This window comes from Oncorhynchus keta, chromosome 22 (genome assembly GCF_023373465.1).
Source record: "Oncorhynchus keta strain PuntledgeMale-10-30-2019 chromosome 22, Oket_V2, whole genome shotgun sequence".
Taxonomy (NCBI): Eukaryota; Metazoa; Chordata; class Actinopteri; order Salmoniformes; family Salmonidae; genus Oncorhynchus; species Oncorhynchus keta.
In genome coordinates, this window is record NC_068442.1 from 37,537,353 (window position 1) to 37,563,326 (window position 25,974).

General features: G+C 41.8%; 2 protein-coding genes across 7 annotated transcripts in view; one reads left to right on the forward strand and one right to left on the reverse strand.

The window, feature by feature from the left end:
* LOC118401419 (ceramide synthase 1) overlaps positions 1–1,741 on the forward strand; it is a 52,030-nt gene extending 50,289 nt beyond the window's left edge. For both annotated transcript variants that reach the window (XM_035798906.2, XM_052475137.1), the window contains exon 7: positions 1,505–1,741. In XM_035798906.2, coding sequence (XP_035654799.1) covers positions 1,505–1,547 — 43 coding nt within the window. In that variant the 3' untranslated portion in view covers positions 1,548–1,741. The remainder of the gene's footprint in view (positions 1–1,504) is intronic.
* Positions 1,742–4,521: 2,780 nt separating this feature from the next.
* The window catches only part of LOC118401418 (nicalin-1), a 32,722-nt gene continuing 11,269 nt past the window's right edge, over positions 4,522–25,974 (reverse strand). For 2 of the 5 annotated variants that reach the window (XM_035798903.1, XM_035798901.1), the window contains exons 6-15: positions 21,806–21,909; positions 14,817–14,905; positions 14,425–14,564; positions 14,030–14,256; positions 13,290–13,377; positions 12,966–13,004; positions 12,536–12,699; positions 6,592–6,645; positions 6,387–6,465; positions 4,522–6,194 (exon numbers count right to left, since the gene is read on the reverse strand). In XM_035798903.1, coding sequence (XP_035654796.1) covers positions 6,132–6,194; positions 6,387–6,465; positions 6,592–6,645; positions 12,536–12,699; positions 12,966–13,004; positions 13,290–13,377; positions 14,030–14,256; positions 14,425–14,564; positions 14,817–14,905; positions 21,806–21,909 — 1,047 coding nt within the window. In that variant the 3' untranslated portion in view covers positions 4,522–6,131. The remainder of the gene's footprint in view (positions 6,195–6,386; positions 6,466–6,591; positions 6,646–12,535; positions 12,700–12,965; positions 13,005–13,289; positions 13,378–14,029; positions 14,257–14,424; positions 14,565–14,816; positions 14,906–21,805; positions 21,910–25,974) is intronic. The other 3 variants (XM_035798905.2, XM_035798904.1, XM_035798902.1) reach the window with 3 other exon arrangements.

A 25,974-nucleotide genomic window follows, 5' to 3' on the forward strand; every position in this document is an offset into this window, starting at 1 on the left:
GGCTTGATGCTAGGGAGGGGAAGGACGGGCTTGAGGCTAGGGAGGGGAAGGACGGGCTTGATGCTAGGGAGGGGAAGGACGGGCTTGTGGCTAGGGAGGGGAAGGACGGGCTTGTGGCTAGGGAGGGGAAGGACGGGCTTAAGGCTAGGGAGGGGAAGAACGGGCTTGAGGCTAGGGAGGGGAAGGGCGGGCTTGAGGCTAGGGAGGGGAAGGGCGGGCTTGAGGCTAGGGAGGGGAAGGATGGCCTTGAGGCTAGGGAGGGGAAGGGTGAGCTTGAGGCTCGGGGAAGGACAGGCTTGTGTCTAGGGGATGTAAGGTCTACCGGCTAGGGAAGTAATGGCTACAGGCTAGGGGATATAAGGGCTTGAGTCTAGGGGATGGACTTGAGGCTAGGGCAAGGACAGGCTTGAGGCTAGGGCAAGGACAGGCTTGAGGCTAGGGCAAGGACGGGCTTGAGGCTAGGGCAAGGACGGGCTTGAGGCTAGGGCAAGGATGGGCTTGAGGCTAGGGCATGGACGGGCTTGAGGCTAGGGCAAGGATGGGCTTGAGGCTAGTGCAAGGACGGCTTGAGGCTGGGGGAAGGATGGGCTACAGGCTAGGGGTCTCCAACCCTGTTCTTGGAGAGCTACTGTCCTGTAGGTTTTCACTCCAATCCTAATCTAGCACACCTGATTCTAAGGTTAGTTACATCTGTGGTTGTAGTGAAAACCTACAGGAGGGTAACTTTCCAATAACAGGGTTGGAGAGCCCTGGGCTAGAGTCTAGGCTAGGGGCAGGAAGGGCTAGAGGCTATGTAAAGGAAGTAGAGGTTGTTTTTGAACCAGGCCGACCTGTAGACAACCATTCATCACACCGTAAACCTCATGCCAATAACGAGCGCTTTCCAAACAACCCCTACGCACTTCAGTGTGTGCAGATCTGAAATAACCAGATACAGTAGGTGTGATAAATATGGCGGACTACAGTCGGGAAAAACATCCAGTTTTAAAATGAAAGACCACCATACATTGATGAATAGCGTTGTTCCAGTCCATCCTTGGGTGTAGCTGTCCTCCTCAATCTTCTTGGAATTCTGCGTAGTATTCCTTTGAGCCGGTGCTGGTGCCATCATTATGTCATTATATTGCTATCTCGTCGTATTGCTATCTGGTCGTACTGCCATCCACATACCCTGTTAAACCTCCAGTGAGCTCTCCCCTGGAGGAAGTGCCTCTGCTTTAGCGTGACACACACGGCTTTGTTCACTGTCCCCTCTTGTAACCCCAGTAACCTGTGCTCTGTCAGTCCACTCAGTACGACCTCAGACCAGCAGATCTCCTGTGTGTTGGCCTTGTCTTGTGTAGCAAAGATAGAGAGGAACCACGAGCTGCACTAATTGAGGTGTGCTTACGCGGTACGGCCTGACCCTGCCCTTAAACACCAGTGATATTACCATGTGTGCATAGCTGATTACCTTTTCTCTGGCTGACAATTGGTCATTTTTCTTCTCTCCTCCTTCTCACAGGAAGCACTTGCAGAACGGGATCACCAAGGAGAAGCATCTATAATTGCCTCTCTAGCTCTATCTCCTGGCACTTAACTCTGAATGCAAGTAACCTACATTTAGGTCTAAGTGAATCGCAAAAAGGTAAAAAAAAAACATCAAATTAGAAAAGTGATCATTTTTCATTCTGTTTTGTCATTGTTTTATTATATCACTGTGAATGTTATTTCAGGTGACCTTTGTCTTATTAACATTAAATTTCAAGAAAAAGAAAGGTGTGAGTTATGTGAATGTCCTCTCGTGTATTCTACAGGGGCATTTAGCAGTTCTGTCAGCTCTAACAAACATAAGACAAGGTTGAGCTATTGATTTTTAAACGTCTAGAGCTATAAAAAAAAACATGCATACGTTGGAGGACAGGGCTCTATTCAGTCTGACACTGAAGCGTTACAGATTGCGATATAAAAATGTAAAGGTCATTTTTATTTGAGCCTACATGCAGAGTTTACCGTGAATGCACTCTGCTAATGCGGAAACGTTGCCTTTAAATTTAATCACAATGTAATGCTGAACTTCCGCAATACGGATAGATTAGGGCCCTAAAGCACTCACACAGTCACCATGGCAAAGGTCCTCTCTAGTATAGTTGAAAATAAAAGAGAGCCGCACACTCTAGGAGCTCAGATGCAAAAATGTAATTACCAACTTTTCGACAGCCAAGCGGTCTTCATCGGGGTATAATTTAAAGTTTTCTACTCCGCTAGCCAGCACCTCGTCTTAATAGGTGTGCGTTTCTTTTTCTTCTAGACCTCTCTAGTATAGTGTCAGGTAAGACCCAAGTGCAGACTGTGTAGAAGTAACAATGTTTAGTGTAACGGGCATGCAAACGACAGGTCAAGGCAGGCAGGGGTTGATAAGTGGGGCCAAGGTACAGGACTGCAGGCAGGCTCAGACAGAAGGTCGGTAATCCAGAGTAGGGGCAAAGGTATAGGACAGGAGGCAGGCAGACTGGTCAGGCAGTTAGGCTCAGAGTCAGAGTCAGGACAGTCAGGGGTCAAAACCAGGAGAGTGAGAAAAGAGAGACTGGAAACAGCAGGAGCTGAGCCCCAAACCACTGGTAGGCTTGCTCAAATAAGACAAACTGGCAAAGACAGACAGAAAACACAAGTGTAAATACCCAGGGGATAAGTGGGAAAGATGGGTGACACCTGTAGAGGGGTGGCGACAAGCACAAGGACAGGTGAAACAGATCAGTGTGTGACATGGAGAGAACTGGATCTGCGTTTTTAAAGATCCTTCCTCTAAAAGCTTTTTAAAGTTTATACCCCCTATTATTTCAGGAGTGAAGGCTAAAATACTAAAGGGAACTATTGCATCATGTCACCATTGTGGGTGAGAGGTTGCATGTAAGGGGTTGGTTCCAAACATGTATTCATTTTCTTATCATTGCACAGGTCGATAGTGACCACATATACATTTCCTCAGCCTGACCTGCAATATTTGAAGAGCCACTTCGGTGTAGTATTGATGTCTTTTAAATGTGAATGACTTGTGAACCAATTTTTAATTTTTATTTTTTTGCTGCCATTTGATAGGCATTAGAAATATTGCTTGCATTCCTGTATGGAAAATGCATTGTCACATTTTCTGTTTTTCTAGCTTCTGTTGTCGCACTGAAATGAAGGCATACAAGCCGATAGCTGGTTAATGACAGCTGATGTAGCTGAACTTGATTGACTGGGTTTAGTATCATCCTTATGATTTTGGTAAAGATATGGATTTAAATAATAATCAATATAGTGGTGGTTGTCAGGTTCACAGAAAAATGTAAGCAAATGGCCTTTACTTGTGTAAAAGAAGATACAAATCAAATGTGAAAAACATATGCACATATGGTATTCAGGAATGCATGACATTGCAATGGTTTTGGAATATGCCATGAAGTCATAAGCAAAAACCACAAATTAAGAACTACAAACTATGTAATCTTAACCTTTATCAATGTGCAGAACTGACCTTAAAAAAGTTAAGTAATTATAGCTGACCGTCACACACTCCAAATGGTTCTGTCCTTACATTTGAATGTGCCACTGGTTGTGTGTGCATGTGTTCCGCAACTCTCCAGTTTTTCTCTTTGCTGTGCCTGTGACATAAGGGGTGCTGTCCTTTTCGATCAAATTCAACCTCGTTTTGTTTTGATGAACAGTATACTTGTGCTGGAACAGGCCACAGATGTCGGCAGGTACAAGTGTCCGTAGTTGTGGATGTGTCTTCCAGTCCCCAGCACTAGCTACCACTAGTGCCAGTGCCTGGGCTTACCTAGATTTTGATATTACATGCAATTATCATTATAGATCTTTTATATTTTTTAATTGCTGCTGTTTCTGAAAACACTGTAATCCAGTCGTGTCCCTTTTCCTGTATATGCGTCGGTTAATGGTTTGTGCCCAGCCATCTACCATGGTACTGTCCCCAAAGGTGTGCGCACTTTCCCTCCATCTCTCTCCTGGTCTGTCTGTCCTCTCCACCACAGACAACCAGATTGGCTTTGTGAGGTGAAACTACTCACAGCAAATTCCCTCTGTTCAAGAAACAGTATACTCCCCTTTCCCCCCCCAAAGAAAATACATTTGTGTCAGAAAGACTAAGGTTATAGAGTAGTAATCACTTTTGTAAGTTTTATTTTGAGGCAGATCTGGCAGTTTGTGACAAGCATTAAATATATAGAAGCCCATCCACAGTTCAGAATGAAAATGTGAAAGAATAATGATTCTATGCATTGCATTAATGCTTTAAGAATGTGCCAAAAATGTTGATCTTTATCACAAGAAGTTCTGATGAGAGGCCTGGCCTGGACCTGGGTGGCTAGAAAGAGCTGTTATAATGGATATGAAGAGGGTATGCCTCAGGTGTTTCTTACAAATTTATTGCTGTTTTTTTGATCATCAGAAAATAGGAATGCAGGTAGATTTGGGATTTTTTTACGAATTTCTGGACGTTAAGAATCAAATGAGGTATGAAGTGAAATAGTTCATTGGTTTTAGGTAAATATTTATTTGACCACTGACACACTGCAAGGTCTCTACCATCAGCCCTAAGTTTCAATTTGACCACTTTGGTATGACAGGTACCAAAACAATGTTAATAATCTCATTCAACCAGTGTTATTGTATCATGTTTTCCCATAAAATAAAATGTGTTCATTTGAAAAAGAAACTGACTTATTTCAACAAATGTATTTATTTTTGATGTCATTGTTGCAAGAATCAAGTTTTTGTCGATCAAGTAAAACACAGTTAAGAAAGGTAAAACAAAGGTGTTGGACAAAGAGTCTCAGAAATGGGAGAGTTCAATTCAGTGCACAGTTAAGCAGAGTCTGCTTCAATAAATACAAATTCTAAGATATGTCCCACACAGCTTTTTCCGTTGTGTAGATAGGTGAATCTCGCCAGTCCATTTGCCTTCACTGACTGCAGGAGTGACATGGCATGCAGTATGTAATTATACCAAATACAGCACTCAAGCACCGTCTCCTCATCTCAAGATCAAAGACTGTCAGGGATATAGACGACACAGATCAACACATTACCAGACTCCCTTCGAAGGTCCAATTCGATCTAACAACACGTCTTGCCTTTCTTAACACTTTAGTTGTTGATAAGCAGAGCAAGGGGGGATTTGCACATCGATGTGGAGCTAACCATTTTGCAATAGACATGTCCAGATAGATGGAGGCAGAATCGTGTTGGTAGACCAACACTGCATACATTTCATTAACATGTGTGTGAGGGGTGGGCCTAATTTTATTCACATTTTAAAATCTAAACTGTCACATAGTAACACTAGTCACAAAAGGGTTAAACCCCAAAATGATACATTTCCATTCTATAACCGTACTTATTCTTATGGCAATAGGAAGTATAGGGGACACTATCATTCTTATTCATACATTTAGTTCAGTCAAGCTCATGAATCATGTTATCGACACACTATTCAACATTTAATTTAAACAATAAGAAAACTAATTTGGGTTAGAGAGAAAAAAAACAAAGAAATCTAGTCATGATGACCAAATACATTGACCATCCAAACAAATATTACCAAGTCTCACTACTGCTACTCCATAGCTGCCCAAGAAGATGACCCACTGACGTTTGGCAAAATTAACACTATAGGGCACTGAGTGAGCCGTGGATTTAGAAATGCCCAATCCCACATCAACCCCTAGTCCCTCCCTACGTATGCATGTGTAGAACGGAGAGGATTGGTTGGGTGGGTATAAGCTGGTGAAAATCGCACTTAGCCAATCAAAGAGCCAGGTGATGCTATTACCATATTGACACCTATCGAATTATCTCAGATCATGGGGGAAATTATGGTTAATGTGGGACTGGGCTTACGAGGTGGTAACGTTTGACATCTGTTTTCAGGAGGACAGGAAGACTAAAGGAACCGACTAAATGGCTAAACTTGGCAGAGAGAAATGATTCAACATGTTTCATTTCCAAAGAGGGAAAAAGGCAATATATTGGATGGTAAAATGTTTTTATATCATAAGAGCTGCTTGGTCCACCCCGTTTTGTTATTGGCTAGAACTTGTTGTCGCTGTGAGGAGAGGAGGCGTCTGGAGGATAGTAAGGGGAGGGGCTTAATGCTGCTTGGTCTTGGGTGCTGTGATTCTGCGCACCACACTGTAGAGAACTCCAAAGTGCTGAAGAGAGAGAAAAGCGAGAAACATTAACCCCTAAATAACAAGGTAAAAGCCGGCTGAGAAGACGGCAGTCATCTGATTTACAACAATGACCTGGTTAGGAGTTACAGGGGGAGGCTAGGTCAAACAAATGACCATACATCAAAATAACATTAGTGACCATCAGAATGGCGATGTTGGATCAATACATACCTGAATGGCCAGATATATCACTCCGAGGTAAGCTGCGATGCAGACCGCCAGAAGCAGGTCAAAGATGGCTGGTTTCACCCTGTTAGGAAAATGTGACACAAAAGCAAGCTGAAGAGGTTTGAAGTGAAAAATCAATAAGCTATCGCTCTACTGCACTAAAGAACAGCACTGTGAGGGCTAAATAGAGTGGGCAGCTATCACCTACCTGTAAGCATTCATGGTCTGTTTGAGCTGATCATAGAAGACAAACTCTGGGTCTCTGAGAGGGAGAATACAGATGACATCTGTCACTGAAACTTCAACCATTAACTTTCATAAGGTCATTGGATCAATAAACAACAGTAAATAGAAAGTGTACAACTCTCATTAAAATCCCATCCGTCCCAGACAATTTATTCCATACAAATAGTCTTCTACAACACAAGTAAAGGAGTGGTTCTGTCACAGTTTTGAACACTACGAGCTGTTTTTTTTTTTTTAGAGGGTGGATCAGCTTAATATTGCGGAAAGAATGTTGCTTCCAATGTAATTGTCTGCATCATTTCCAATCCCCCATATTTTTCTGGTAAATATATATATATCCATACACGCATGCATATATATACACATACAGTGCCTTGCGAAAGTATTCGGCCCCCTTGAACTTTGCGACCTTTTGCCACATTTCAGGCTTCAAACAAAGATCTAAAACTGTATTTTTTTTGTGAAGAATCAACAACAAGTGGGACACAATCATGATGTGGAACAACATTTATTGGATATTTCAAACTTTTTTAACAAATCAAAAACTGAAAAATTGGGAGTGCAAAATTATTCAGCCCCTTTACTTTCAGTGCAGCAAACTCTCTCCAGAAGTTCAGTGAGGATCTCTGAATGATCCAATGTTGACCTAAATGACTAATGATGATAAATACAATCCACCTGTGTGTAATCAAGTCTCCGTATAAATGCATCTGCACTGTGATAGTCTAAGAGGTCCGTTAAAAGCGCAGAGAGCATCATGAAGAACAAGGAACACACCAGGCAGGTCCGAGATACTGTTGTGAAGAAGTTTAAAGCCGGATTTGGGTACAAACATATTTCCCAAGCTTTAAACATCCCAAGGAGCACTGTGCAAGCGATAATATTGAAATGGAAGGAGTATCAGACCACTGCAAATCTACCAAGACCTGGCCGTCCCTCTAAACTTTCCGCTAATACAAGGAGAAGACTGATCAGAGATGCAGCCAAGAGGCCCATGATCACTCTGGATGAACTGCAGAGATCTACAGCTGAGGTGGGAGACTCTGTCCATAGGACAACAATCAGTCGTATATTGCACAAATCTGGCCTTTATGGAAGAGTGGCAAGAAAGCCATTTCTTAAAGATATCCATAAAAAGTGTTGTTTAATGTTTGCCACAAGCCACCTGGGAGACACACCAAACATGTGGAAGAAGGTGCTCTGGTCAGATGAAACCAAAATTGAACTTTTTGGCAACAATGCAAAACGTTATGTTTGGCGTAAAAGCAACACAGCTCATCACCCTGAACACACCATCCCCACTGTCAAACATGGTGGTGGCAGCATCATGGTTTGGGCCTGCTTTTCTTCAGCAGGGACAGAGAAGATGGTTAAAATTGATGGGAAGATGGATGGAGCCAAATACAGGACCATTCTGGAAGAAAACCTGATGGAGTCTGCAAAAGACCTGAGACTGGGACAGAGATTTGTCTTCCAACAAGACAATGATCCAAAACATAAAGCAAAATCTACAATGGAATGGTTCAAAAATAAACATATCCAGGTGTTAGAATGGCCAAGTCAAAGTCCAGACCTGAATCCAATCGAGAATCTGTGGAAAGAACTGAAAACTGCTGTTCAAATGTTCTCCATCCAACCTCACTGAGCTCGAGCTGTTTTGCAAGGAGGAATGGGAAAAAAATTCAGTCTCTCGATGTGCAAAACTGATAGAGACATACCCCAAGCGACTTACAGCTGTAATCGCAGCAAAAGGTGGCGCTACAAAGTATTAACTTAAGGGGGCTGAATAATTTTGCACGCCCAATTTTTCAGTTTTTGATTTGTTAAAAATGTTTGAAATATCCAATAAATGTTGTTCCACTTCATGATTGTGTCCCACTTGTTGTTGATTCTTCACAAAAAAAATACAGTTTTATATCTTTATGTTTGAAACCTGAAATGTGGCAAAAGGTCGCAAAGTTCAAGGGGGCCGAATACTTTCGCAAGGCACTGTATATACATACACATACCAATATAGACATACATACTTTTTTAAAGAATATACCTTTATTATTATTCCCCGCAAACCCTACCGCCGATCCCCCAATTGAAGTAAACTAATAAACACTTCTGCTTCTACCTTCAATCCATACATCTTATACATACTCTACAGACACAGTCTACTTTACAATAGTTCTCTCTTGTTTGTTCTTAGTCCTTCCTTTATTTCTGATGTCCATCCAGTTTGATTTCTATTTGTAACTATCCTATTTCACAAAAGTTCCGAACCTATATGCATTTTACAGATCCCGTATGCTTTACATTATTTATCTTGTTATTAGTCCCACCCTTCAGCTCCATTCAACCCCTCCCATCTGTCTCTCAACATCATCCATTTCGGATTTCTACTGGTTATATACTATTTTTCAACTGCTGTGATGCTTCACAAAATAATTGAACCTTCCTATTCTCATAGCTTCGACAGATTGTAAATTAAAAATAAACATTTTTTGCTAAAATAATGATTATATTATTGATTGATTGACTATGGCTTTTCAAATCACCCAGTATTGCTATCTGCAGTGTTAGTTCTAGGTAAATGTTGCAATTCTTCAGCCATTCCTGGACATGTGACCAAAAACGAGCTACATATGGACAATACCAAAATAAATGATCTAATGACTCTGCCTCCTCACAGCAGAATCTGCAGAGCTGGGAAGATTGTATCCCCCATATATATAACATTCTATTAGTTGCAAGAATTTTGTATAGTAATTTATATTGAAAAATTTGAAGTTTTAAATCCGGCATTGTTTTGCGTATCAATTCATAAACCATGTGCCATGGAATGGGTACATCGAAAATCTCTTCCCAACTATTTTGCAATTTATATGGCACAGCTGTCAGTTTTTTGGTCCTTAAATGAAATTGGTATACGTTTTTATTTATCACACTTTTCTTTAACCATTTATGTTCTTTAATACAGGGCCAACATGCTTTTTTCCCCTTCTACTTGCCTCTTCCATTTTTGTGGGAATTCTGCAATTAATTGGTTGTAATTTTGGGTAGAGCAGACATTTCTATATGTCTGTGTTAGCTGCATGTGTGACATAACTCCACCAGTCATATTTATGATATCATTCACTAAAATTATACCTTTTTTAAACATTTCTTCGATAAATAGTCTTTTTAACAATTAGTATATTTGAATTTAACCACAATATTTGTTGTACTATTTGTTCCGTCCTTTCAGGTGGATTAAACTGAAATTGCAACCAACTTTCTAAGGCTTGTTTAAAAAATAAAGATATTTTGGAGATTATTTCCTTTTCAAACCAGCGAAAGTGAGCAGGTGTAATCTGAATAAAGGGGAAAAGGCCCTTCCTGAATATAGGATGAGACATTCATACCAATTGACAAGAGAACCAGTTTGGATTTAAGGTTAATTTTTGTATGACTGATGCCTTTAGTGAGAGGTCTAATGCTTTAATATTTAATCATTTCTGCCCACCGAATTCATATTCGTTATATAAATAGGCCCTTTTAATTTTATCTGGTTTGCCGTACCAAATAAAATTGAATATTTTTGGTTTATATTATTTAAAAAGCAGATCACTAGGTGTAGGCACAACCATAAGCAAATAGGTACACTGATATAACTAAAGAGTTAATCAGGGTGATTTTTCCACAAATATACAGGTATTTTCCTTTCCATGGTGGCAAGATCTTATCTATTTTTGGTAACTTTCTATAAAAATGTATTAGAGTGAGATCATTTCTTTCCTTTGGGATTTGTATACCGAGTATGTCTACATCTCCGTCAGACCATTTAATTGGTAAACTACATGGTAATGTAAAATGTGCATTTTTTAGTGATCCAATACGTAATATGGTACATTTATCATAATTTGGTTTTAATCCAGAGAGTATAGCAAAAGTATCTAGATCCTCTAAGAGGCCGTGGAGAGACTCCAATTGTGGTTTTAAAAGAAAACATGAATCATCAGTGTACAATGACACCTTAGTTTTTAAGCCACGGATTTCTAATCCCTTAATATTATTGTTTGATCTAATCTTTGCAGCTAACATTTCGATGGCAATAATAAATAGATATGCCGATAGTGGACAACCTTGTTTTACTCCTCTAGATAGTTTAAAACTTTCTGAGATGTAGCCATTATTTACTATTTTACACCTAGGGTTACTATACATAACCCATTTTATAAGAGATTCCCCAAAATTGAAATATTCTAGGCATTTATATATAAACTCCAGTCGTACTTTATCAAAAGCCTTTTCAAAATAAGCTATGACAACCAGGCCTGGTTTCCCTGATATTTCATAGTGTTCTATTGTTTCCAGTACTTGTCTTATATTATCTCCAATGTATCATCCATGTAAAAAACCTGTCTGATTAGGATGAATAATATCTGACAATACTTTTTTAATTCTATGTGCCAAGCATTTTGCTAGGATTTTTGCATGCATCACAACACTGAAGTGTAAGAGGTCTCCCATTTTTTTAACGGACTGGATCTTTATATATACCACTTGGGTCCTGTTTCAGTAATAATGATATCAGACCTTCTTGTTGCGTGTCTGATAATCTACCATTTATATAGGAGTGGTTAAAACAAGCCAATAACAAGCCAATAATGGTCCAAAAAAGTATGCCATCCAGCCCTGGAGTTTTCCCATCCTTAAAGGCCCCAATTGCCTCAAGCAGTTCCTCCTCTGTAATCTGGTCTTCACATGAGTCTTTCTGTACAGATGTTAATTTTACATTATTATTAGGAAAAAAATCCATATAATTAGTTTCAGTTAGTGGAGATGGAGGAGTCTGAAATGAAAACATATTCTTACAGTACTTTACTTCCTCTTTCAAAATATAATTTGGTGATTCATGCGTGCCTCCGTCATTGGTCCTTCTGTGGCTCAGTTGGTAGAGCATGGCGCTTGTAACGCCAGGGTAGTGGGTTCGATTCCCGGGACCACCCATACGTAGAATGTATGCACACATGACTGTAAGTCGCTTTGGATAAAAGCGTCAGCTAAATGGCATATATTATATTATATTATATTATTATTATATTATTATATTATTATATTATATTATTATTATATTATTTGTAACAAGTTTTAATACATTTTTTTTGGTAGCATTTCTATATTGAAGATTGAAAAAGAATTTGGTGCATTTTCCCCCATATTCCATCCAGTTCGCTTGATTTTTACAATGTATTACACTAGATCTTTCTTGAATAAGTTCCTCTATTTATTTTTGTTTTTCCTCTAACTTATTCTGTGCCTCTATAGTACCGTATTTTATTGCTATCTAACTGTACTGTTAGTTCTTCAATTTCCTTTGTTAATATGGACTCTTTTGATCTAAATTGTTTTAGTTTTATAGATGAGTACTGAATTGCATTGCCTCTAAAGCCACATTTAAAAGTGTCCCATACAGTAAGGGTATCTGCTGTACCTATGTTATGTCTGAAAAAGTTAGTTATAACTGACTAGTTCTAACTAGTTCTAAACAATTTATCATCTAGTAGGCTTTGATTAAATTTCCAATATCCTCACCCACGTGGAAATTCTGTAAGAGTAATATATATATGCCAATTATGTGATGATCCGACCGCATTCTGTCCCCGATCAACACTTTTGGTGCCACAGAGAATGGTATAAGAAAGTAGTCAAGGCGACTAGCTTGATTAAGCCTCCGCCATGAATATCTCACTAGGTCAGGGTATTTAAGTCTCCATATATCCACTAATTCCAATATATCCATGACATTCACTACGAGCGGTCTTAGTGGTTTTGTGATTCCTCCCAAGGCATACACGGCAGAACCACTAGCGGTGACCAGTCTAGAGAACCAGCGACACCTTGTATTAGCCGTAGTACTGTGGTCAGTGACTGGTCACCTCTTGTCAGCCTTGACGTAGTGCCTGCGGACATCCTTCAGGTAGTGTCCCAGGTGGTACTCCAGGGTGCTGACCACGCTGCTGTCTTTGTCCACCAGCTGGGCAGCCCGTGGCTGGGCTGTTAGCCAGTCCACCACTGACGACAGCTGCTCCTCCTGCACCTGCTGGACACACATGGACACAAACACACAGTCGCACACTTATCATCAGTGGTCTTATAGTACACACCTTGATACACACTTGTCTTGTTAAGAGACACACACATCGTGACCCTGACTTTAACGATCCATGCTATGACAAAACTAACCACACAAACTAGCCTAAGAGACCTGGTGTGTAGAGCAGCCTTCAAAGACGCTTGGTAAAGGTCACATCAGAGACAGCCTGAAAGGGAGGAGACAGCAGGGTATAGTCACATTCAACCACTCACCATTTGTTCAGTGAAGATCTGCAGGTCTCCTGGAGCACCCTGGACACACACACACACACACACACACACACACACACACACACACACACACACACACACACACACACACACACACACACACACACACACACACACACACACACACACACACACACACACACACACACACACACACACACACACACACACACACGAGAGAGAGAAAGGTCAAACCTGCTGTAGAGTTCAAAAGGTCAACTTAAATATCAAAAGCAACATGAAAAATATTGACTTTCATTATATGGCTTTGAATAATGAAACGTCCTAGATTGTACATATCTTTACCTTCTCTGTGAGGTTGTAGATTACTCTCGCCAGTGACTCTGCAATCAGCTTTGTGTTCCTGCTGAGCTTTCTCAGATCCACATACGGTCTGTAACAGTAATTCACAGTTAAATTAACCAGCAATCAGGAGCAGCTCAACTAAGAAAAAAAACTAATGGAGGAGAATGGAAGGGGAGCAGACAGTCCACTGGGCTGGGAGGAGGGGAGATGGCAGTGATGAGGTTGGGAGGACAGACGGTGCCCTACAGCGGGATGAAGGTGTCCAATCCAAAATCAACCCAGTAGCCCAGTGTTTCTTAACCTTTTCTATTCCACTGACAAGCTATGTTCCATCCTCCTGGAGGTACCGCTAACAGTAAAACTAACACAGTATTCGTATCAGTTAAGCATCTCAGAGACCAATAGCTCCACCTTCCTGTGAAATCAGATTTCTACAAGTCCCACATCTACGGTCCCAAAGGCAGGGGTGTGGGCAATACGGTCCTGGAGGGCAGCAATGTGGGCAGGCTAAAGTGTGCAGGCTTTTGTTCTAGCCCAGCACTTACACACCTGATTCAATTGATCCTATTGAGCAGTTGATTATTATTTGAAAAAGGTGTGTTAGGTGAGCTGGGCCTAGGCAGGGGTTGGGTCTTGTGGTGTGGTTTGGGATCAGCAGGGCAGAATGGGGGGGGGTGTAGCAAGACAGTTGCGGGCGACAGGTGGTTGGATGCTTGGTCGGACTGCAGTAATAAACCCACCCAGCAGGGGGCTCTCCCACTCCGTGACGAGAAGAGGGGGACACTGACCGCACGTCCATGATGCTGGAGCGCTGTGCCTCACGGTGGCTGTTGAGGTGGGACAGGGTGAAGGCCGGCAACCGGCGGATCCCGAATCGCTCGTGTTCCCACGCCAGCGTGTCGTCTGCCAGGTTGATCTTCTTGTGCACCATGGAGAACTTGACCTCTGGGTACTGGCTGGATGCCACCTGAGAAGAACACAGAGGAGGTTAGAGGTCAGGAGAACTTGACCTAATGAGAACAGTAGGGATGTGTTATATGTGGTCAATACATGTTAGTTTGTATCAGTGGTGTGTATCATATGAATTTCAATACTAAAAAACTGTGTGTGGTGAGTATTCCGTCGTGATCCTTACAGTCTCCAGCTCTTTGAGCAGGGCGTACTGGGTGGTGCCTTCTTTAGGGGGTTTGGACACATGGAGGTGCAGACTGTCCCCGTTCCCCAGGGTGTCCAGACACAGCACAAACGCCACGTTGTCCTGAAGCAGACTGGAGTCTGCAGAGAGAGAGGGAGGAAAGGATAGAGGAAAAGAGAAACTGTTTAAACTGCAATATGAATTTCCATAACTCATGTACGCCCATTGTTTTGCATGCAGGACCATAATTTAACAAGAATTGTTGCCGGTATCACGTTTCATTTCCATTCATTTGCAGTGTGTACTCCACAGGTGTTCTCTACAGTGTCCCACTGTGGCAGTCATAATACCTGTCCAGTAACTGAGTCTATAGCCTTCTGAGCTTAGTGTACCTGTATGATCCAGGTTGTCCTCCAGCCATCTCTTGGTGCCTTGGTAGTTGAACTTCCCTCCTCCAGAGACAAAAAACAGGAGGTTGTATCTAAGAAGACAGCAGGTGTGTTAGAAATGACAGGAGAGTACATTCTTATTAACGTGGATGTTCACTGGCCTCCATTAGATCAACAGACTTGTACAGTCATGTTGGGAATTCCAAACATAGAATATCAGAGGAGAAAAGGCTAGTCAGTTGCAATAGTTTTTCTGAATTCAGAGGTCATGAAATCTGCAACAAGTAGCTGACTTGTCTTTACCGGTCCTGTACTTTTGCTTCCTGACGACTGCACCCTTTTCCCCTACCCGCTCTATGGTAGGGTGGGGCTTCTTGCTCTTTCGTTCCTTTTTACTAGTGATATGCAAACAGCCCTTATGCAAAGTTAGCAGTGGTTGCAGTTTGCATTTTGTTTCTGTCTGTATGGAGAATAAGTTGATACCAGAGTTCACCTAACACCATGGAAAATTGGCAGTGTGCCTTAACGCCCACAGATTTACATTAATTTCAAATCAAATTGTATTTGTCACATGTGCCGAATACAACAGGTGTAGTAGACCTTACAGTGAAATGCTTACTTACACACCCTTAACCAATAATGCAGCTAAGAAAAATAATTATTAAGAAAAGTATTTACTAAAATAAACTGAAGTAAAAAAAGAAATAGATACAAAAGAAAATAATTAAAGAACAACAAAATAACAGTAGCGAGGCTATATATAGGGGGTACCGGTACAGAGTCAATGTGCGAGATCACAGGTTAGTAGAGGTAAATGAGGTAATATGTACATGTAGGTAGACGTGACACTGCATAGATAATAAACAGAGTAGCAGCAGCATAAAGATGGGGGTGGGAGAGGGGAAACAATGTAAATAGTCCAGGTGGCCATTTGATTAATTGTCCAGCAGTCTTATGGCTTGGGGGTAGAAGCTGGTACCAAAGCGCCAAGTCTAGGACCAAAAGCCTTTTGGTCCTAGACTTGGCGCTTTGGTACCGCTTGCCGTGAGATAGAGAGAACAGTCTATGATTTGGGTGACTGAGTCTGACAATTTTTTTAATTGTTTTTTTTTGGTGATGTGGACACACCGATGAACTTGAAGCTCTCAACCTGCTTTACTACAGCCCAGTCAATGACAATGGGGGCGTGCTCGGTCCCAGGGTCCTTAGCAAAGTGATGAGCGTCGTGGACACTATGGTGTTCAAAGCTGAGCTGTAGTCAATGAGCAGCATTCTCACATACAGTTGAAGTCTGAAGTTTACATACACCGTAGCCAAATACATTTAAACTCAGTGTTTAAAAAATCCTGACATTTAATCCTAGTAAAAATTCCCTGTCTTAGATCAGTTAGGATCACCACTTTATTTTAAGAATGTGAAATGTCAGAATAATAGTAGAATGATTTATTTCAGCATTTCTTTCTTTCATCACATTCCCAGTGGGTCAGAAGTTTACATACATTCAATTAGTATTTGGTAGCATTGCCTTTAAATCGTTTATCTTGGGTCAAACGTTACAGGTAGCCTTCCACAAGCTTCCCACAATAAGTTGTGAATTTTGTCCCATTCCTCCTGACAAAACTGGTGTAAAACTGAGTCAGGTTTGTAGGCCTCTTTGCTCGCACACACTTTTCAGTTCTGCCCACAAATTTTCTACAGGATTGAGGTCAGGGCTTTCTGATGGCCCCTTCAATGCCTTGACTTTGTTGTCCTTAATCTCTTGCTCCTACCTGGCACGCAGGCGTCCCATCTAGAGCTCTGGAAATGCAAATGCGCTACGCTAAATGCTAATAGTATTAGTTAAAACTCAAACGTTCATTAAAATACACATGCAGGGTATTGAATTAAAGCTACACTCGTTGTGAATCCAGGCAACAAGTCAGATTTTTAAAATGCTTTTCGGCGAAAGCAGGAGAAGCTATTATCTGATAGCATGTAACACCCCAAAAGACCCGCAGGGGACGTAAACAAAATAATTAGCATAGTCGTCGCTACACAAACCGCACAAATAAAATATAAAACATTCATTACCTTTGACCATCTTCTTTGTTGGCACTCCTAGATGTCCCATAATCACTATTGGGTATTTTTTTTCGATTAAATCGGTCCATATATAGCCTAGATATCGATCTGTGTGATAAACGGGAAAAAATAGCGTTTCATAACGTAAATCATTTTTTAAAATTCAAAAAGTCGACGATAAACTTTCACAAAACACTTCGAAATACTTTTGTAATGCAACTTTAGGTATTAGTACACGTTAATACGCAATAAAATTCATCAGGAGGCGATGTCAATTCTATAGGTGTCCGTCTCGAAAAAATGTCTGGAGAGAGCTCGACCAAAACATCCGGTCGGAGACCGGAGGGAATCGGTTCCCTTGATTCGGTTTGACCAAGAATCAAAGCTGAATCAAATGACAAGACTCTAGACAACGTGTGGAAGCTGTAGGCACTGCAACCTCGGCCTCATTTAATTCGGTTCACTTTGAACAATTCCTGGAAGTAGCGCAAGGATATTTATTTCCATTTTCAGTGATCAGATTTTCCTGCACTTTTCGATGAAACGCATGTTCTGTTATAGTCACAGCCATGATTTAACCAGTTTTATAAACGTCTGAGTGTTTTCTATCCACACATACTAATCATATTCATATACTATATTCCTGGCCTGAGTAGCAGGGCGCTGAAATGTTGAGTGATTTTTAACAGAATGTTCGAAAAAGTAGAGGGTCGACTTAACAGGTTAAGCCATTTTGCCACAACTTTGGAAGTATGCTTGGGGTCATTGTCCATTTGGAAGACCCATTTGCAACCAAGCTTTAACTTCCTGACTGATGTCTTGAGTTGCTTCAATATATCCACAAAATTTTCCTTCCTCATGAAGCCATCTATTTTGTGAAGTGCACCAGTCCCTCCTGCAGCAAAGCACCCCCACAACATGATGCTGACACCCCCGTGCTTCCCGGTTGAGAGGGTGTTCTTCGGCTTGCAAGCATCCCCCTTTATTCTCCAAACAAAACAACGGTCATTATGGCCAAACAGTTCTATTTTTGTTTCATCAGACCAGAGGACATTTCTCCAAAAAGTACGATCTTTGTCCCCATGTGCAGTTGCAAACCGCAGTCTGGCTTTTTTATGGTGGTTTTGGAGCAGTGGCTTCTTCCTTGCTGAGCGGCCTTTCAGGTTATGTCGATATAGGACTAGTTTTACTGTGGATATAGATACTTTGTACCAGTTTCCTCCAGCATCTTCACATGGTTCTTTGCTGTTGTTCTGGGATTGATTTGCACTTTTCGCACCAAAGTACGTTCATCTCGAGGAGACAGAACGTGTCTCCTTCCTGAACGGTATGTCAGCTGCGTGGTCCCATGGTGTTTATACTTGCATACTATTGTTTGTACAGATGAACGTGGTAACCTTCAAGCGTTTGGAAATTGCTCCCAAGGATGAACCAGACTTGTGGAGGATAACTTTTTTCTGAGGTCTTGGCCGATTTCTTCTGATGTCAAGCATGATGTCAAGCAAAGAGGCACTGAGTTTGAAGGTAGGCCTTGAAATACATCCACAGGTACACATCCAATTGAATCAAATGATGTCAATTAGCCTATCAGAAGCTTCTAAAGCCATGACATAATTTTCTGGAATTTCCCAAGCTATTTAAAGGCACAGTCAACTTTATGTATGTAAACTTCTGACCCACTGGAATTGTGATACAGTGAATAAGTTAAATAATCTGTCTGTAAACAATTGTTGGAACAATTACTTGTGCCATGCACAAAGTAGATGTCCTAGCCGACTTGCCAAAACTATAGTTTGTTCACAAATTTGTGGAGTGGTTGAAAAACTAGTTTTAATGACTCCAACCTAAGTGTATATAAACTTCCAACTTCAAATGTAGGTGTTCCTTTTTTCCATTTGAGAAAGAGCAGTGTGGAGTGCAATAGAGATCGCATCATCTGTGGTTCTGTTGGGACAGTATGCAGGTCTAGGGTTTCTGGGATAATGGTCTTGATGTGAGCCATGACCAGCCTTTCAAAGCACTTCATGGCTACACACGTGAGTGCTACAGATTGGTAATCATTTAGGCTGGTTGCCTTGGTGTTCTTTGGCACAGGGACTATGGTGGTCTGCTTGAAACATGTTGGTTTTACAGACCCGGTCAGGGACAGGTTAAACATGCCAGTGAAGACACTTGCCAGTTGATCAGTGCATGCTCGGAGTACACATCCCGGTAATCCATCTGCCCCTTCGGCCTTGTGGATCTTGACCTATTTAAAAGGTCTTACTCATGTCAGCTACGGAGAGCGTGATCACACAGTCATCTCAACAGCTGATGCTCTCATGCATGCTTAAGTGTTGGTGGTCACGAAGCGAGCAATGAAGTATTTTATCCTGTCTGGTAGGCTCGTGTTACTGGCCAGCTTGCAGCTGTGCTTCCCTTTGTAGTCAGTAATAGTTTTCAAGCCCTGCCACATCCGACGAACCATCCGTTTCGGCTTGTCACCAAAAGCACTCAAAAGCACTCACAAACTTCTACAGATGCACAATCGAGAGCATCCTGTCGGGCTGTATCACCGCCTGGTACGGCAACTGCTCCGCCCACAACCGTAAGGCTCTCCAGAGGGTAGTGAGGTCTGCACAACGCATCACCGGGGGCAAACTACCTGCCCTCCAGGACACCTACACCACCCGATGTCACAGGAAGGCCATAAAGATCATCAAGGACAGCAACCACCCGAGCCACTGCCTGTTCACCCCGCTATCATCCAGAAGGCGAGGTCAGTACAGGTGCATCAAAGCTGGGACCGAGAGACTGAAAAACAGCTTCTATCTCAAGGCCATCAGACTGTTAAACAGCCACCACTAACATTGAGTGGCTGCTGCCAACACACGGACTCAACTCCAGCCACTGTAATAATGGGAATTGATGGGAAATGTAAAATATATCACTAGCCACTTTAAACAATGCTACCTAATATAATGTTTACAAACCCTACATTATTCATCTCATATGTATACGTATATATTGTACTCTATATCATCTACTGCATCCTTATGTAATACATGCATCACTAGCCACTTTAACTATGCCACTTTGTTTACATACTCATCTCATATGTATATACTGCACTCAATACTATCTACTGTATCTTGCCTATGCCGCTCTGTACCATCACTCATTCATATATCTTTATGTACATATTCTTTATCCCCTTACACTTGTGTCTATAAGGTAGTAGTTTTGGAATTGTTAGCTAGATTACTTGTTGGTTATTACTGCATTGTCGGAACTAGAAGCACAAGCATTTCGCTACACTCACATCTGCTAACCATGTGTATGTGACAAATAAATTTGATTTGATTTGTTTGATGGTTCATCGAAGGGCATTGCGTGATTTCTTATTAGCGTCCGGGTTCGAGTCCCGCTCCTTGAAAGCGGCAGCTCTATCTTTTTAGCTCAGTGTGGATGTTGCCTGTAACCCATGGCTTCTGGTTGGGGTATGTACGTACGTTCACACTGTGGGGATGATGTCATTGATGCACTTATTGATGAAGCCAGTGACTGATGTGGTGTACTCCTCAATGCCATCGGAAGAATCGAGGGAATATTCCTGCAGCTTAGCATCTGCGTCATCTGACCACTTCCATATTGAGCGAGTCACTTGTAGTTCCTGCTTTTGTTTTTGCTTGTTAGCAGGAATCAGGAGGATAGAGTTTTGGCCAGATTTGCCAAGTGGAGGGCGAGCTTTGTACGCGTCTGTGTGTGGAGTAAAGGTGGTCGAGAGTCCCCCCTCTGTTTGCACATGTAACATGCTGGTAGAAATTAGGTAAAAACGGATTTAAGTTTCCCTGCATTAAAGTCCCCGGCTACTAGGAGCGCGGCTTCTCGATGAGCATTTTCTTATTTGCTTATTGCCTTATACAGCTCGTTGAGTGAGGTCTTAGTGCCAGCATTGGGTTTGTGGTGGTAAATAGACAGCTTCGAGAAATACAGATGAAAACTCTTGGTAAACAGTGTATGTGATCTACAGTTTATCATGAGATCATGAGCAAAACGTCAAGACTTCCTTAATATTAGATTTCATGCACCAGCTGTTATTTACAAATAGAAACAGACAGCCACCCCATGTCTTACCGGAGGCAGTAGTTTTATCTTGCCAATACACCGAAAACCCAGCCAGCTGTCAGCCTCGACTCAGTGAAACATACGATATTACAGTTGAATGTCCAGTTGGTAGGATAGTCTTGATCGGAGCTCATCCATTTTATTATCCAATGTATGCACGTTGGCTAATAGGACTGATGGTAGAGGCGGATTACTCACTCGCCGGTGGATGCTTACAAGGCACCCTGACCTACTTCCCCGATATCACCGTCTCTTCTTCATGTGAATGACAGGGATTTTGGCCTTGTTGGGTGTCTGAAGTAAATCCTTCACGTCCGACTCATTAAAGAAAAAATCTTCATCCAGTACGAGGTGAGTAATCGCTGTCCTGGTATCCAGAAGCTCTTTTTAGTCATAAGAGACAATGGCAGAAACATTATGTACAAAATAAGTTACAAAAAACACGAAAACACACAGACAATAGCACAATTGGTTAGGAGCCGGTAAAAACGGAAGCTATCTCTTCCAGCGCCATCTGGAGATCGAGTTCCTCAGCACAAGCTGCTCTCACTCCTGGGTGTTTAGAGTACACTTCTTCTAGAAATCGACAAATACCTTCTAAGAACCACATCTGTTCTACTTTATTATTACAAGTACTACTGAAAAGCATTTTAAACACAAGGTCTCCATCTTCTGAATATTGTAAGAGGTTTATTCTTACATTTGTACGTTTTACACATTTTCCTCGGCTGTGGGTGCCTAGATGCCGGAAGGAAAGGTGTGGATGGTTATAACCTTGTAAGAAGCCCGATTTCTCAGGGGGGCTGGGGATGTGTGTTGCTCACCCAGCGTGTGTCCTCTTGTAGGTGTAGAGTCTGGAGAAGAGCCTGGCTAACTCCAGCAGCATAGACACCCCACTGCCGTTAGAGTCTGCTCCATAGGACAGCCACTGGACAGGACAACACCACAATCATACAGAGAACACATTTACTTCACATCTTCACTTCTAGTGGACTACTATAAGAATATTTTAAGATTAATACACAACGCAGAAGACTAAAAGGTCAAGAGGACTAAAAGTCAATAGAGTAATAGGGAATTAATGAGTAATGGGTCAGAGACATGAGAGGAATTTGTCTATACATTGAGCCTGAAATAGGATACTTGTTATTTGACTATTGGCCCAGTTCTATTGCAAGGAATTCTAATTTGTCAACCACTCTGCTAGGGTTGGGTAATAAAACTACATCCTGTCCCTTTGTTCTGTGGAAAGAATCACTGAGGACAGGGGAGAATGAACATCTACCTCTCAGCATAACATCTATGATTTGTCCTCTTTGAATGAAACGATTTTCCTCCCCCTGATTTGCTTTGGGGTTTGTGTTATTGAAGAGGACATCATATGCTAACACCACAATGCCGCTATATAAATGGATCAATAAAAAAATGTAATAAATACAGTGCCTTCAGAATCACCCCTTGACATTTTCCATATTTTGTTATGTTACAGCCTGAATTTGAAATGGACGAAATGGAGATGTTTTGTTACTGGCCTACACACAATACCCCATAATATCAAAGTGGAATGATGTTTTTAGAAATGTTAAATTAATTAAAAATGAAAAGCAGAGATGTCTTGAGTCAATAAGTATTCAACCCCTTTGCTATGGCAATGCTAAATGAATTGAGGAAAGATTTGCTTAGCAAGTCACATAATAAGTTGCATGGACTCAGTGTGTGCAATAACAGTGTTGAACATGATTTTTGGATTACTTAGTTGAAGTCGGAAGTTTACATACACCTTAGCCAAATACATTTAAACTAGGTTTTTCACAATTCCTGACATTTAAACCTAGTAAAAATTCCCTGTCTTAGGTCAGCTAGGATCACCACTTTATTTTAAGAATGTGAAATGTCAGAATAATAGTAGAGAATGATTTATTTCAGCTTTTATTTTCTTTCAGCACATTCCCAGTGGGTCAGAAGTTTACATACACTCAATTAGTATTTGGTAGCATTGCCTTTACATTGTTTAACTTGGGTCAAAAGTTTTGGGTAGCCTTCCACAAGTATCCCACAATAAGTAGTACATTTTGGCCCATTCCTCCTGTCAAAGCTGGTGTTACAGTCAGGTTTGTAGGCCTCTTTGCAAGCTTTTTCAGTTCTGCCCACAAATGTTCTATAGGACTGAGGTCAGGGCTTTGTGATGGCCACTCCAATACCTGGACTTTGTTGCCCTTAAGCCATTTTGCCACAACTTTGGAAGTATGCTTGGGGTCATTGTACATTTGGAAGACCAATTTACGATCAAGCTGTAACTTCCTGACTAATGTATTGAGATGTTGTGTCAATATATGCACATCATTTTCCTTCCTCATGATGCCACCTATTTGGTGAAGTGTACCAGTCCCTCCTGCAGCAAAGCACCCCCACAACATGATGCTGCCACCCCCGGGCTTCACGGTTGGGATGGTGTTATTTGGCTTGCAAGCCTCCCTCTTTTTCCTCCAAACATAACGATGGTCATTATAGCCAAACAGTTCTATTTTTGTTTCATCAGACCAGAGGATATTTCACCAAAAAGTACAATCATTGTCCCCATGTCCAGTTGCAAATGTCTGCCTGGTCCCATGGTGTTTATACTTAGCCAGCAGCATACCACCCTGCATACCACTGCTGGCTTGCTTCTGAAGCTAAGCAGGGTTGGTCCTGGTCAGTTCCTGGATGGGAGACCAGATGCTGCTGGAAGTGGTGTTGGAGGGCCAGTAGGAGGCCCTCCTTCCTCTGGTCTAAAAAAATATCCCAATGCCGAGGGCAGTGATTGGGGACACTGCCCTGTGTAGGGTGCTGTCTTTCGGATGGGAAGTTAAACAGGTGTCCTGACTCTCTGAGGTCATTAAAGATCCCATGGCACTTATCGTAAGAGTAGGGGTGTTAACCCCGGTGTCCTGGCTAAATTCCCAATCTGGCCCTCAAACCATCACAGTCACCTAATAATCCCCAGTTTAAAATTGGCTCATTCATCCCCCTCCTCTCCCCTGTAACTATTCCCCAGGTCGTTGCTGCAAATGAGAACGTGTTCTCAGTCAATTTACCTGGTAAAATAACAGATTCAAATAATAATAATACTTGCGTACTATTGATTGTACAGATGAACGTGGTACCTTCAGGTGTTTGGAAATTGCTCCCAAGGATGAACCAGACTTGTGGAGGTCAAACTTTTTTTCAGGTCTTGGCTGATTTCTTCTGATGTCAAGCATGATGTCAAGGAAAGAGGCACTGAGTTTGAAGGTAGGCCTTGAAATACATCCACAGGTACACCTCCAATTGACTCAAATTATGTCAATTAGCCTATCATTTTATGGAATTTCCCAAGCTGTTTAAAGGCACAGTCAACTTAGTGTTTGTAAACTTCTGACCCACTGGAATTGTGATACAGTGAATTATAAGTGAAATAATTTAGTCTGTAAACAAATGTTGGAAAAATGACTTGTGTCATGAGCGAAGTAGATGTTCTAACCGACTTGCCAAAACTATAGTTTGTTAACAAGAAATTTGTGGAGTAGTTGAAAAACGAGTTTTAATGACTCCAACCTAAGTGTATGTAAACTTCCGACTAAAACTGTATCTCTGTACCCCACACATACAGATCATTTTAAGGTCCCTCAGTCGAGAAACTAATTTCAAACACAGATTTAACCACCACGACCAAGGAAGTTTTCCAATGCCTCGCAAAGGTGGTCACCTATTGGTTGATGGATTTTTTTAAAAAGCAGACATTGAATATCCCTTTGACCATAGTGAAGTTCTTAAAATGTGGAGTGTGTATCAATAAACACAGTCACAACAAAGATACAGGTGTCCTTCCTAACTCAGTTGCCGAAGAGAAAGGGAACCGCTCAGGGATTTCACCATCAAATCAAACTTGATTTGTCACATGCGCCGAATACAACCATACCGTAAAATGCTTACTTACTTACAAGCCCTTAACCAACAGTGCAGTTCAAGAAGAGTTAAGAAAATATTTACCAAATAAACTGAAGTAAAAAATTATAAAAAATACAAAATAACGAGGCTATATATAGGGGGTACCGCTACCGAGTCAGTGTGCGGGGGTAAAGGTTAGTTGAGGTAATTTGTACATGTAAGTAGGGGTGAAGTGGCTATGCAGATATTAAACAGTTAGTAGCAACAGTGTACAAAACAAATAGAGGGGGAGGGAGGGGAGGGTGTCAATGTAAATAGTCCGGTGGCCATTTGATTAATTGTTCAGCAGTCTTATGGCTTGGGGTAGAAGCTGTTAAGGAGCCTTTTGGTCCTAGACTTGGCGCTACGGTGCCACTTGCCGTGCAGTAGCAGAGAAAACAGTCTATGACTTGGGTGACTGGGGAGTCTGCCAATTTTATGGGCTTTCCTCTGACACGGCCTATTATATTGGTCCTGAATAGCAGGAAGCTTGCCTCCAGTGATGTAGTGTCAGATGCTGAGCAATTGCCATACCAGGTGGTGATGCAACCGATCAAGATGCTCTCGATGGTACAGCTGTAGAACTTTGAGGATCTGGCGACCCATGCCAAATATTTTCCTGAGGGAGAAAAGGTTTTGTTGTGCCCTCTTCATGACCATCTTTGGACCATGATAGTTCGTTGATGTGGACACCAAGGAACTTGAAACTTTCGACCCACTCCACTACAGCCCCGCCGATGTTAATCGGGGCCTTTTCCTGTAGTCCACTATCAACTCCTTTGTCTTGCACACATTGAGGGAGAGGTTGTTGTCCTGGCACCACACTGCCAGCTCTCTGTTGTCGGTTGTCGGTGATTAGGCCTTACACTGATGTGTCGTCAGCAAACTTAATGAGTGTCCCGCTCCTTGAAAGCGGCAGCTTTAGCTCGATGGCGGATGTTGCCTGTAATCCATGGCTTCTGGTTGGGATATGTACGTACGGTCACTGTGGGGAAGACGTCAGCAATGAATTTATTGATGAAGTCGATGACTGAGGTGGTATACTCCT